General features: G+C 26.1%; 1 protein-coding gene across 6 annotated transcripts in view; it reads left to right on the top strand.

Moving 5' to 3' along the window:
* LOC107454649 (secretory pathway calcium atpase) overlaps nt 1–13,760 on the top strand; it is a 57,871-nt gene that overhangs the window by 16,499 nt on the left and 27,612 nt on the right. For 3 of the 6 annotated variants that reach the window (XM_071183564.1, XM_016071902.4, XM_016071903.4), the window contains exons 2-5: nt 5,461–5,667; nt 10,888–10,977; nt 11,102–11,137; nt 12,670–12,731. In XM_071183564.1, coding sequence (XP_071039665.1) covers nt 5,461–5,667; nt 10,888–10,977; nt 11,102–11,137; nt 12,670–12,731 — 395 coding nt within the window. Of the gene's footprint in view, nt 1–3,297; nt 3,434–3,652; nt 3,999–5,460; nt 5,668–10,887; nt 10,978–11,101; nt 11,138–12,669; nt 12,732–13,760 lie in introns of those variants that run through there. The other 3 variants (XM_016071904.3, XM_016071906.4, XM_016071905.4) reach the window with 3 other exon arrangements.

Raw genomic sequence — 13,760 nt, forward strand, 5'->3', positions numbered from 1 at the left:
AAGTATTAAATATATATATATATATATATATGTATTCTGACGCTTTAATTGCTAGAAAAAATATAATTTACTTTTTATGGCCTTTTTTATTTATGACTTATTTAATTATCAAAAACAGTCAAATAGTTATTAAAAAAATCTGCTCAATTATCAGAATTATATTTGTTCTAAAAAATATAAAATCCCGAAAAAAAAGTAAAAAAATTTTTTTCATTCATATTCAAAGATTTATCAATAATTGATTTTGTAAATTAAAAAAATTTCAATGATGAATAAGTGCTCCTTTTAGATTTAAATAACTGCAAATTTTAAAAATTATTGTTCGGAAATGTGTCTGAAAAGTTACGCTACCTTTAAGGCAGAAAGAGACTTGCTGTATTTCATTAGTATAAATTTTTAAAATGCTAAATGTAACATTTTAAACTTTTTTTGATAAAAATTATGTAATACAAAATATTGAATGAAGCATGAAAAATATGTTAATGAAAATTTTGCATTAAATCTTAAAGTTGAGATTTATTAATTTTTTTCATTAATTGTGCTTAGATTAGGATTAAATAATTCTTCTATGAATTTATTAACTCATTATGTAAAGTATTAAATAATAACTCAAAATGTTAAGAAAAATTCTAATACAAGTTTATCCGTTACCCTAAAATGACTCTACCTTTGTTTTCCCCATTAGAAGCAAAATGAAACCTAGTTCTAAAAAACAGTTTACTTTCGTGTTTTCGTCTGACCTTTCCGTTATGTATTTCTTATTTTTACCCCCACCTCTTATCTACAGATAAGTGTAACGGATGTGTAATGTGTACAAGTAATTAAAAGACTTAGCAAAAGTTAGACAGCAATATTGTTTCTTTATTTGTGAGAATAAAAATATACAATTTGAATTCATATTCTATTAATTACGTCTGCGTGTTTACGTGCTTTTAGTTCTATTTATTCATCGCTAATAGTGTACAAGTACAACGGATCTCTTTTTTTTATCGCTAAAATAACTTTCATTTTCTACGTGAAATGTGCCTTAATATTTGGTTTGAGATGATAGACGAAATGGAATCGTAACAAAAAATGTGATATAATAGATTTGCTTCGCTTGTTTCATCAACATCATTTTTTAAAAAATTTCATCTTAAATGATTTTAGGAACAAAACTATAAAAAGGAAAAGAAATCGGTTTAATGATAGAGCAGGACTTGGGGAAACAGTTGCCATCATCATCCAGGCAATATTAATAAAATATTGTTTTTAAGCAGCTCGAGGATGTGTATTATCAATAAATCAAAAAGTTATCTAATTCTTCCTTTGCAGAATTTATAATTTCTGTTTAAGAAAAGTTAATTTAATTGAAAGCTATATTTATGAAAAGAATAGAAGAATAAAAGTCATATAAAGAATATATGACTAAGTTAATATAGTATATATATAAGTTAATATGGTTAGTTTGTATGTAGCTATATATAAAAGCTTAAATAACGTGTTTTGTGCTAAATAAAGATAATTAAACAATTTAAAATTATTTCATACAAGCTTTTCTTATTTGTTAATAATCTTCAATAAAAAGATTCAAAATTAATACTTTCGATCAATAAAATATGGTAAAATGATATAAAAAAATAATGAAAGATTAATAAAATGCTAAAATTGTAGATTTTAAGCATGCTAACGTTAAAAAAAATAATGAAGAAATAAATAAATAAACCACTAAAATTGCAGGTTTTAAATTTGTTAAAAATTTTTTACAACTTCATTTACATGCAAATAATTAATTTTAAAACATTTATACCATACATTAATAATTTGCAGTCCTTAATAAATATATTACATTTAAGTTATTTTAAATCACATTAAATTATCTTAAATTTATTAACTATAAAATTATAAGCATTAAAATGTATAAGCGTTTACAAAAATAGTTTATTTTATCGTAATTTTACACGGATTCCAAACTTTTATTTGAATTTCAGAGTGAGCTCAAATTAATTTATTTAAGATTTCAATATAACATGTTTATATAAATGAATTCTGCATGTTTCTTTTCAAATGTTATTTCAAAATGTGTTTGGTTAAAATAGCTTATTAAATGTAAAAAAATAAATAAATAAAAGAATAATAATGATTATTTTATTTGGTGTGAAATAGGCAAGGTCAAAATTGACTTAAAGTTTTCTCTCGTTGACTTAATTCTTTATTGGAAGTATTTTATTGGTTCAAAAGTTCTTCCGGACAATTTTAAAAAAAAGAAAGAAAAAAAACTTTTCTTTGTAGGGGGGGGGGACTATTTGGCAGATTTCGTTAATTTAGATTTTGTCGCTAAAAATCAAGTATAAAATGACAAGAAAAATTGTAAATCTTAGTTCGAAATTTTTTTAATCTTCATTAAAGTAAAGTAACACTATTTTGACGGTAAGAAAACAGAATCTATACTGAAATGCATATATTCAGAGAAAGTTATCTGATATTGTATTCTAAAAATATATCAGCATTGATTGAATTAACTCTCTTTTTTAAAAAAAAATGAGGCAACATTACTTGAAAGTCCATTTACTGAATCAAACGTTATTTAAAGTAATCGTTTTGTTGTAGTTGTAGTTCATTTACGTTGTAGTTGTAGTTCATTTACGTCGCACTAGAGCTGCACAATGGGCTATTGGCGACGGTCTGGAAAACATCCCTGAGGATGATCCGAATGTATTTGTGTGGAAATGTATGTTTAATGTTAGCCTACATACGTGAGAACACTGCCACATTATAGAATGTTATAACCAATGTCTTAAACATAAATATGCTTCACTAAAAATACTAAATTTTCCCCGAGAAATGAATTTTTCCTTTTTTTTGATAATTTAGTTTTTTTCGAAAAATAAGTTAAGAAACAAAAAAGGGGGAAAAAGTCGCTGTTATTATTATTCACTATTATTATTCGCAACTTACCGATTAGTTAAAAATTTAATTAATATTTTAAAATTTATGTAATAATTATTACTCAAATTTTTTTAATAACTTTATTTTAAAATCGCTTTTTAATTTTTATTTTTTTATTTTAGTTAATTTTTTTAAAATTTTATTTAATTAAATTTAATTTTTATGTGTTTAAAAAATAAGTCTACATTTTTTGACAACATTCCGCTTGCTTCTCCTAACCGACAAGCACCCATTTTTTACTATAAATGTTAAATTTATAACACTTATGTTAAATGAATTTTTAGGTCAACATAACGTGTTTTTGATTGGACTAAAATGAGCTAAATTGAAAACGTAGCTAGTGCGATGTTGAATTTCCTTTATATTATTTTCTGCTTACGAGGTGGCGCCACAAGCTGTTAATGTTTAGATTCTGATAAGACATTATTTTTCTAGTCTTCCTTTTCTATTGTAAATAATTTTTTGATTTCATCGAGTATTCATCATAAGACTGACCTAAATTAGTGTGAGAAAAACATTCACGTATTTGGATTGATTTATCATATTATTTAATAAAAAAAATTGATTCATTATAGATTTCCTTCGAAATCAAATAACTTAATTGGATAATTGTCATGTTAATAAACATGACGCTAATTGGCATATTTGAATAAAATGATTTATAAATCAATACTTACTCTCCTCTGACACACACATTTCTAATAGTTATCTTATATTTCCCTTCACTTTCTTTTGCGGTTGTTCAATTTTATTCAGATTTAAAGCAGGAAAATATTGCTTAATCATGCGTCAAATGTAAAACTAGTTTGACACCGTACCGTTCTTATGATGGGCCGAGTTTTATTTACTTTTTTATCTCTTTATCTTAATAGCCACGTCAGACTCATATAAAATTTACTGAAAGTTTGTTGACTAAAACTTAGTATACTAAAGTTGTTGGTAAACTTTACATTTTTTCCTTATTTTGCGATAATTTTTTAAAACCACCTGTATGATTCGGAGTGAAATTTCAGGGATATCCTATCATACTATTGTCACTTGTAGTGTTCTATCATCATTTGTAGTGTTGGGTATATGTTATATACAGTTTATTTATTGATAATAATGATAAATTTTTGTTTGTGTATTGTTTTAAGCTTGCATATATTTAAACTCGCGTCGTTACGTTTAAAGTATTATTGAATGAGAAATACTTAAAAATCAGTGTACTTATTGAAGAAATATTAAACTTGTAATTTTTAAAATAATCAATACTTAGTAAAGTTTTTTGCCTCGTAATTTCTGTGTGTTTTTTTTCTTCCTATTGTTAGACTTGTTTCAATGACTTTTATTATATTTGTGTAATATTATTTTTGTTGACTTTTTATTATTACAACCTAATGTATTTTTGGCAAAAATTATGAAACACTTAAATCCTTATAGGGGAAGTACACTTCTTCCTTTTTTTTTCTTAAATCAAGTCTTAGTTTAAATTAAAAACTCTGGTGATGTGAAACATGTCATGCATTAAATGAAGTGCCAAAATATAATATATTGGTGCTGCATTCATGATTTATTATATCATTTTCTGAATCTCATCTACTCTTTATATATTTAAAATTTCTAAAACAAAGCAACAAAAATTTTTAAAGTAGATTATGTTATCAACAGCCGATATAACATAACTAAAATTTTTCACTTTTACATGTTTCAAAATTTAAATCCTTCTTTTAGAATTATAGTGAATTTGCTGTTAATCTTTATTATATTGGATAACTTTTTATCTCACTTTTCATTAACAACACATTGTTTTGTTAGAAAACTAAATATTGTTTTACTCTGTTTAATATTACTAAGTTTTAAAAAAATCTATTCATCGTTTATATTCAAGTACCGGAGATTATTATAAGTTAATTTCGTGTATCAATTAGTTTAATTAAATTAAATTGGAAGTTTTACACTTAGATATCATTATTTCTAATATTAAAAGATGTAATTTTTTTCTTGTTTATATTAATTCATTCTTTTTCTATGTAATGTAAACGCTGATGAATCTGAGAAATATTCTGTAAATAAAATATAGTTTTTAAAAATTTTCTTTACTGACTTAAATTTTTTTTTTACTGTAATGGATTTATAATATTCTATGAATAATATAGAGAATTGAATTGTGATGGCATGTTGTGTTGGCTGTTCATTGCATACTTGTAGAACTTAAATTCTATTCCCTATGGCGAGTTGATGGTCGCCCAGTTGCAGATCGATTACCGTTGGGTGGTTCATATCGAAGGCTATATACCAACTTGTCTGAAAATCAAAGGAACTGAGTGTTCAATGCAAACAAATTGCCTCCATGATGTAATTGGTCTAAAAATGTGGTACCATGACCAACTTGATGCTAACAACCGGTTATTTTGGGGGTACATTTTATGTAGATTATGAACTCCATTTTCTTCTTCCATCAGATTCTTCACGCTTTCACTATTTTGATTAGACAAATTCCATTTTCATTTATGAAATATGTTTAAAAGCATTGTTTAATTCTATTTTCAGAAGCAACCGAATGACGAAGAAGGAATGCATTGCTTGCGATCAGAAGAGGCGTGTCGCTGGACTTATGATGAAGTTGCAAGATTACTTAACACAAATATTCATGATGGCCTCACCTGGAACGAGGCCAATCAGAGACTTTCTTTTCATGGATACAATGAGTTTGAGGTGACACCAGAAGAACCTCTTTGGAAAAAATATATTGAACAAGTCAGTTTATTTTTTGTATTTTTAGTTTAATAATGGATGCGATTTAACTTTCGATTTTGTTATAAAGCCTTTATTGGGAACTTAAAAATGCTTCATAGTTACTTTAATTTGTATAAGTTTTAATCACCTTTTTTTTATATATGGGCAATTCCATATGTGACGGAATGACATTTTGACTTGCATGATGACAATTAATTGAAGTTTCTATGCATCTAATTTAAAATAAACGTGATTTTTTCTCATGCATATCATTATTATTGGTATAATGTGATTCATAAACTAAAAAAAAAGAATTTTGTATTTTTTTTATTTTTAATTTTATGAACTTTTTACTTGTGTGACGGAATGACATTTTGGCAACCAAGCTTTCGGCATGCCGCTTAGAACTGGTAGTTTCTGTGAATTTTGCAACTATTATTTTCCTGAACTATTTTTTACTTTTAGTATAATGTGTAAGCAATGTAAATTGTGAATTTGGAAAATTAACCTCAGGTTGGCTAGCAGTTATTAACATCTATTTGCTGTGACGGAATGACCGTGACGGAATGACAAAAAGTTTAGTGGAAGAAAGTCTTCATTTAAAAAATGTTTTATTAATATGTAAATGATAAACAGAATGTAACAGATAAACAGAATTAATATTTACGTAAGAATCAGTTAAAATTTCAACAATTTGAAAATTAGGTTGTCTCAGAAGAGGTTTTATATCTAACTTGCCAATGTCACATCTTATCTTCGTTCTCAGGAAATTTATGCATAAATCAATTTTTGTCCCATGTTCTTTAAATACTTTAACATCTAAATCGTCTTTGTTTATCAAAGTAATTTGCGCTGCATATAAATGTGCCTTCTTTTTTTTCGCAGTATGGGACAATGATTAAAGAGCCGACCGCATACTCCTCAATCATATTTTCCATTTCCTCTTCAAAACAGTGGCTTTTCAAATCATACACTTGGTTTTGGTTAAAATTAGAAAGCATTCCAATTTTGATGATTCGCTTCTCAACTACATGAGCATCTAGTGCAGGTCTCTTGTTCCTGGCAATGCTAATGTAGCAAGTGTCTAGCTGAAGTCATTCTCTTTTGCCCTCTCTTAAATAGAATAGCTGGACAAAAACAAAACTTCAACGATTTGTTGCTTCGACTTTATGAAATCATAAAATTCTTTTACATATTATGTGCCGTTTTACAGCAGCCAACATCTTGTTTGGCCTTTTAGAACAACATCACAATTACATGGTATTTATAGGTGCATGTGCTGTGAGGTATTAATGAAATACACTTAACAAAAATGAGAATAAGAACAAAAATGAGATAAGACACACTTTACATCAATATATGCTTCTTTATGAAAAGCCTCTTTTAAGGCCATAAGTATATATTGCATCTGCACTCTTCGTTACTCTGTCAGAGTTTGTATTATGACTGAATCCTTCATACTTGGGGGCTTGTAACTAACATCATCTTGACAGTAAAATTTTTTTAACCAAATTAAACAGCTCATCAACATTACTTTTCTCACTTAGTTTCTTTTGAGTTCGATGTTAAATACTTCTCACATAAAGACTGAATTAATTTTTTTACCTCTATTGGTGATTTTGGAAGTGAGTGTACAATTTTTTTTATGGTGAGTGTACAATTTTTTTTATGGCTTTACCAAGACTCTGCAGGAATTTGTATAGGGAATTTAAATTATTTGTATGTGAAGAGATTGGTAGAATTTGATTTTTTCTTTGTTTACACAATCTCTGCACAACAGCGTTTGCACTTCTGAGTTTTTTAAGTCCAACTTTTGTCGCGGAAGCTTTCTTCTCTGCCTTTCTTTCTCTGTTTTTTTTCTTCATCATATCATGGGGATCTTGGTCTTTTTCAACATTTTATCTGTCTTTCAACAGCTGTTTTAGCCATTAGGTTAATTGAAAAAAAAATAATTCCCTAGTTTTTGACTAAGCTTCTCAAGGACTCGTTTTGTCATTCCATCGCCGAAGATGTGTCATTCCGTCACGCTAATTATTGGAAGTTAATAATCAAATGCATAGAATTTTACAATTTCTCATTGATTCTTATGCCACATCTGCTTTATATTCCAAAATATACACATTTTCATTCAAAAACGCAGTTGCTATTTAAAAAAATATACTAAAACATGTGACGGAATGACACAAAAAAAAGTTACTTTTATTTAATATATTAAACTTAAAATGACTTAAAGGCTATGTTTTAAATGTTTAAATTTTGTACTATATGCATATTTTTATCAAAATATTGCAAAAGAAAGATACATTTCTTTTATTTTATAAGTATTTTTCAAGAAAACAATTTGAGCACAAATGTGAAGAATTCACTTGTCAGCCATGTGATTACTTTAGAATGCTGCCAGATTCAAAAAACTTAAAATTATCAAAAATTAAACAGTAATATGTAGACTTTGGCTATTTTTGAACATATTTTTAAAATTAAAATATGCAATTCATAAAAAAAAATTTCACTTAAAAGTTGACAATCTCGTGGAATTGCCCATATACTGCTTGAATTTATATTAATGGTGTTTGTTCTACGAAAGATTCTTCCATTTTTATGTATTTTCAGGATTTTTAATTTTTTTAAAGGTACTTTAAGAACTTTAGTTTTTAATGAGTTGAATTTTTTTAATATGATTATAATTTTTAAATTTACATTTTATCAAAAATGAGTCATAACAATATATTTCAAACGATATTAAAAATTGTTTATGTATTATTATAAGAATTATAAGATATTTTTCATTTCAAGTGCTGTAATTTATTTTACACTAAGTTAATAATGTAATTTTGCTAATTGAAACTTATTAACATAGCAATATATTTAGAATTAATTCTGAAACTATAAAAATCTCTAAGAAATTTATATAATTTTATATTAGAAATTTATGAAGAGAAAAAATGAATAGAAATATATTATTATTTACTACTAAAATTTTTATTTATTTGTTCAATTTAAAAAAATTCAGATTCAATAACTGCAATAAATTTTTACTTTGTTCCTCCTAAGTTTGCTTCCAAAAAATCCACAAGAATTATAAGATATTTTTCATTTCAAGTGCTGTAATTTATTTTACACTAAGTTAATAATGTAATTTTGCTAATTGAAACTTATTAACATAGCAGTATTTTTAGAATTAATTCTGAAACTATAAAAATCTCTAAGAAATTTATATAATTTTATATTAGAATTTTTTGAAAATTTTTAAGTTAAAAATTTCTGAAAAAAAAACATTTTGGTCTAAACAATGTTTTAAATTTAGCTATCAATGAATCCTGTGTATGATAATCATGGATATTATACACAAGAAGCTATGAATCAATGAATCCTGTGTACAGACATGCCAACTCTCCCTCATTTTGCAGGTGACTCCAGAATTTTATGTGCTTCTTTCGTTCCCCAGAATTTATCCAAAAATCTCGATGGAGAATCCAAATTCTAAATTACTAGATTTTTCAGCAAAAGCAGAAGTTTTGTTTTTCTTTCTGTGCAAAATCCTTTTCCTCATGTAACATTTTGTCCCCTGTTGTCAAACTACCAGCTGGCTGAAGTGCAGTTGCTCATGCTTTTATTCACTCTTGAACGATATCCCTCTCTGTTTCACTCTACTTTTTAACCTTCCCCTTTGGACATATAGGTCTCATCTGTATCTTTTCCCTTTCCTTTTCTGTGGATAAATAAATGAGATGATGCCAGCAGAATACGATATCAATTTCAACTGTCACGAGTTAGTTTCTTGCATCTGATTTGCAGTAAAATCTGACTAGATGGTTGAAATTTATATCTTTCCTTGCTGTTTTTTTTAGTGCATTTTTCTTTCAATTCTTGGCAACAAATGGATCATTATATATATTTTTTCAGCCGTTGGCATCAAACTGATGTAAGGGTAGTCTGTTTACAGAAACAATGTGGATAGCATTGTGATTTTCATCATTCGTTTTCATATATTTAATGAAAAATATTTGCTATTTGTATATATTTATTATGCTTATTTCAGGGCTTAGCAGTTATCATATAGCTTAAGGTCATTTTTATACTTAGTTAAATTTTTATACATTTGTAATATAATTAATTGAATTTGTTTATTTAAAATAAAATGGTTCTTCAATTTGTTTATTTTTTAAGAGTTTTTTGAAAAAATTTTTATTACAGTATCAAGGATTTTTCCATAATGTTAGAAAGTAAATGTTATTATTTTTGAATAAAAAAAATTCTTATTTTAGGAATGAAAGCCAGTATTTTCCAAATTTTTTTTAAAAATTTATTTATTATTATTATTTATTTTTTTATGTTTTTGCTTCTGTGTTTGTTGATAAAAAAATGAACAAATTTAATGAATGCTTAATGTAAATATTATATTTCAATTTTATGTTAAATTTTTTTTTGCTTTAAATTTACGTAATTTTTTTTTATCCCTTTATTTATATAATTTTTATCTAAAATATTTTATTAGATGTTCCAAATATGCATATCCTACTTTTCCTACGTCTCCTGAATTCTTGTTAAGCATACTCCTGGATGTTAATTCTGCCTGGTTGGCATATGTGTGTATTTAAAAATAACTTTCATAACCTATTATTTGAGGATAAAAATCTCAACTAATCTGTAGAGAAAACCTAGTTTGTCTTGATGTTGTCTGCGTATAAGAAACTCTAAAACCGTTTCATAATTAAAATTGCTGTGCCACAATATATGTAAAAATTATGCAATTAAACTTTTCACTTTATTTAACAATTAATTTAAACTTTAAAATTAAACTTTATTTCCTAAGTGCTTCATCAAGGAAACTTTCTTTTATGCTTTATAAAAAAAAGTAATTAATAAATAAAAAGAAGTATGATTGATATTTTGGCTGCTTAAATTGCTCTATGTGCTTATTTATGTTTTATATAGTTTGATTTATTTGTTTAATGATGTGATTAACCTTAGTTCTTTTTTCAACTGAAAAACTTAATATTTGCAGTAACAAAACATAATTATTGTCATTGTAATTAAGTGATTATGTTATTAATTATAATAATAGCTACTAAAATTCAAACTGTTATGACCTCAAATATTTTAAAAGTTATATAAATTTTCAATATCTCAAGTATTTTTATATAAAATATAGAAATATTTGAGCTTTTAGGGTCTTAAATATTTCCATAATTATTTTCTTGAAAATATATTATACACTAATGTGTTTTTCTTTATTTTCAGTTTAAAAATCCACTTATAGTTTTATTACTTGCATCTGCATTGGTCAGTATATGTATGCAACAATTTGATGATGCATTTAGCATAACAGCTGTAAGTAACTATCAATTTCTAAGAATTTACGTCACACATTGTTGTTTCAATTTTTCTGTTTCATTTCATGTCAGATATTTTCAAATTGCATTTTTTCTGAATATATTTTTTTTTTCTTATCTAGGCTATTGTTATCGTTGTTACTGTAGCTTTTGTTCAGGTAAGTTTTCTTACGTTATTATCTTTTTTTTTATGTTTGTATATGTTTCTGTCACAAAATTTTTGAATTCAAATTTAAATTGTAATTAAATTGATTAATACTATGGAATAAAATTTCTTATAAATTACGAAAATAAATTAAATAAAGAATTACAAAGCTAATCATCTCAAATTTGTTGAAAGCCTGGAATTTACCTGAGCAAATAATTTTAATTGTTTCATAATCATCGAAATGTTTCACTTTTGGGAAAGTTTGCTCAGAAATTTTCCCTGAATACATTATGTTTTTCGTGAATAACAAAGTGAAAACTTTTTCTTAGGTAAAAACAACAGGGTAAAAAATCATCTTTACGTATTTCAAACAATCAGTCTGTTGATGAATTTTCATTATTAATACAGTAGATGGATCTGTCACCTTAATTTATAGTTATTTCAGAGATGATGTGGGAAAAATATACTTGAGGGTGCCCGATGGCGAAATTGGCGACTTATGTTTGGTGCTATTCCTGTTTGTGCAGAACACTGTGTTAACAGGAATGGCGGCCAAAATGTAATGATATTTCAATAAAACATTGGGAAATTTCAACAAAACATAGGCCAAAACTTGCAATGAATCCAATATAAACAAAATTAATAAACCCAATAAAAAGGATTTTAATTCGAAGCAAAAATTAATGGAGTAGGTGCAAAAAGAAAAGGAAAAAAAACTCTTCAATAAGCTTGAATATTCTCAGATTTAGGTGCACAGAATTATTTAATAACAGTTAAATACTGTCTAAATTTATCATGAATAGAATCTGTGTACCTCCATCGGCACATAAATTCAACGAAATACGAATCGAAAATGACATCTGTCGTACTAGCAGTGAAATGTTTTTCTTAAATCCCTTTTTATGACACCCTCAAATATAGTCTACCCGATGATGACACCAGGACAGTTGCTTATGTAATTTCCTGTATTTTTTTAGCTTTCTCCTTGTATTTTGTTTCCACTTTGGTGAAAAGCACGTGTACTGAATCTAAGTCAAGGAAGATTCAGTTCATGATGTGCTTTTTACCAGGATTATTATATGTCACTGTACTACTGTTTGATTGGAACAGATTTGATTGGAACAGAAAGTTTAACAAATGAACAATTAAAAACTATTATTGCTACATAAAACTCGTTTCTCCTATTATCATCTATGAAATAATTAACTTATGAGAATAGAAAAATTGCCTTCTGCAAGATCTGTATAATTTTTTTTTGAAACAATAATATATTGGGACTGTATATTTATTGTTTTAAACAAATGACTTACTAAAGAATAAGAAATAATTTATGTAATATTATAATCTTGTTCTTTAGAAAAAACCAATATCCATAAGCAAATCTGTTGTCTGTAGTTTATTATCAATAAAAAATTTCACAATGAGTCTCTGCTTGTTTTAGTGACAATTACTAATGTAAGTAGTAATGAAGTAGCAAAATAAATAATGTGTACAAATGTGAAAAAATTTTCAACTTTTAAAAGCTTTCCCCCCTTTTTTTAGGAGTATAGATCCGAGAAATCATTAGAAGAACTTAATAAGCTTGTTCCACCAACTTGTACATGGTAAAGTAGTAAAGTTTATTCTTATCAGATAGTAATTTTTTCATTATTTGATACTAGCTATTATACCCAACATTGTTTCGATTTAAAAAGATACATTTATTTAGTATGTGTATGGACATAATTTTTATGTAATTATTAAAAAAAAGTAGTTGTGCTATTTTATAATAATTTTTGGTGAACAAAGTGTTACAGTACTACAGATACCACTCTTTTACTTTTCTATTAGTTTTCCCACTGAATTAGTGCTTGTGTGTGTTTAGAACTTAGTATGTAAGACTTTGACCTCTAGAACTGAGTATGTATGTAATGTACAGTTCTAAGTTCTAGAGACACACAGCACTTAGCTGTGTGTCTCTAGAACTTAGTATATAACTTTGATTTTTCTCTTTACAATGACACATCATTATTAAAATAATCAAATTAGGTTTTAGAAGAGTAATAAGTATTTATAAAAATGTGTGGTTACATTTATCTTTTACAATACTAATTTGTAACAGTCAAAATTTGCCATAATCACAATTGTAATTTTGGAAGGTGATAACTAATATCATAGATATTTTTTTAATCATGTCTAGTAATATAAGCATACTAAACTATACATACTAATCCTATTTTTAGCCATGTTACAAATTATTCTTTATGATTGGTACTTAGTTAATTATTTCCTTTTTTCATTATTTGTCAAAGTTCTTGAAAATTTTATATTAATAAATACATCATATTATGTTTTAAAGGTTCAACTCACCAAAAGAAATTTTTACTGCACACAGTATTATTTGATGCTGAAAAGTATGTGCAGGACAAAATTGTGATAGTTAAAATTTTGTAACACTGTGAAATCTATTTTTCTAAGTGAATGGTTTAAATGTTTTTTTTTTCCTTTATCAACTCCTTTTTTGTTGTTGATTAATAAGAGTTTATATATTTGAATAAGAAATTTATTATCATTAAATAACTATGGAATTTTTTTTTTAATCAAGTAAAACTAGATGTAAATGTTTAAAAAAGCCAAACATTTAAAGTGTTATT

This window comes from Parasteatoda tepidariorum, chromosome 1, assembly GCF_043381705.1.
Source record: "Parasteatoda tepidariorum isolate YZ-2023 chromosome 1, CAS_Ptep_4.0, whole genome shotgun sequence".
Taxonomy (NCBI): Eukaryota; Metazoa; Arthropoda; class Arachnida; order Araneae; family Theridiidae; genus Parasteatoda; species Parasteatoda tepidariorum.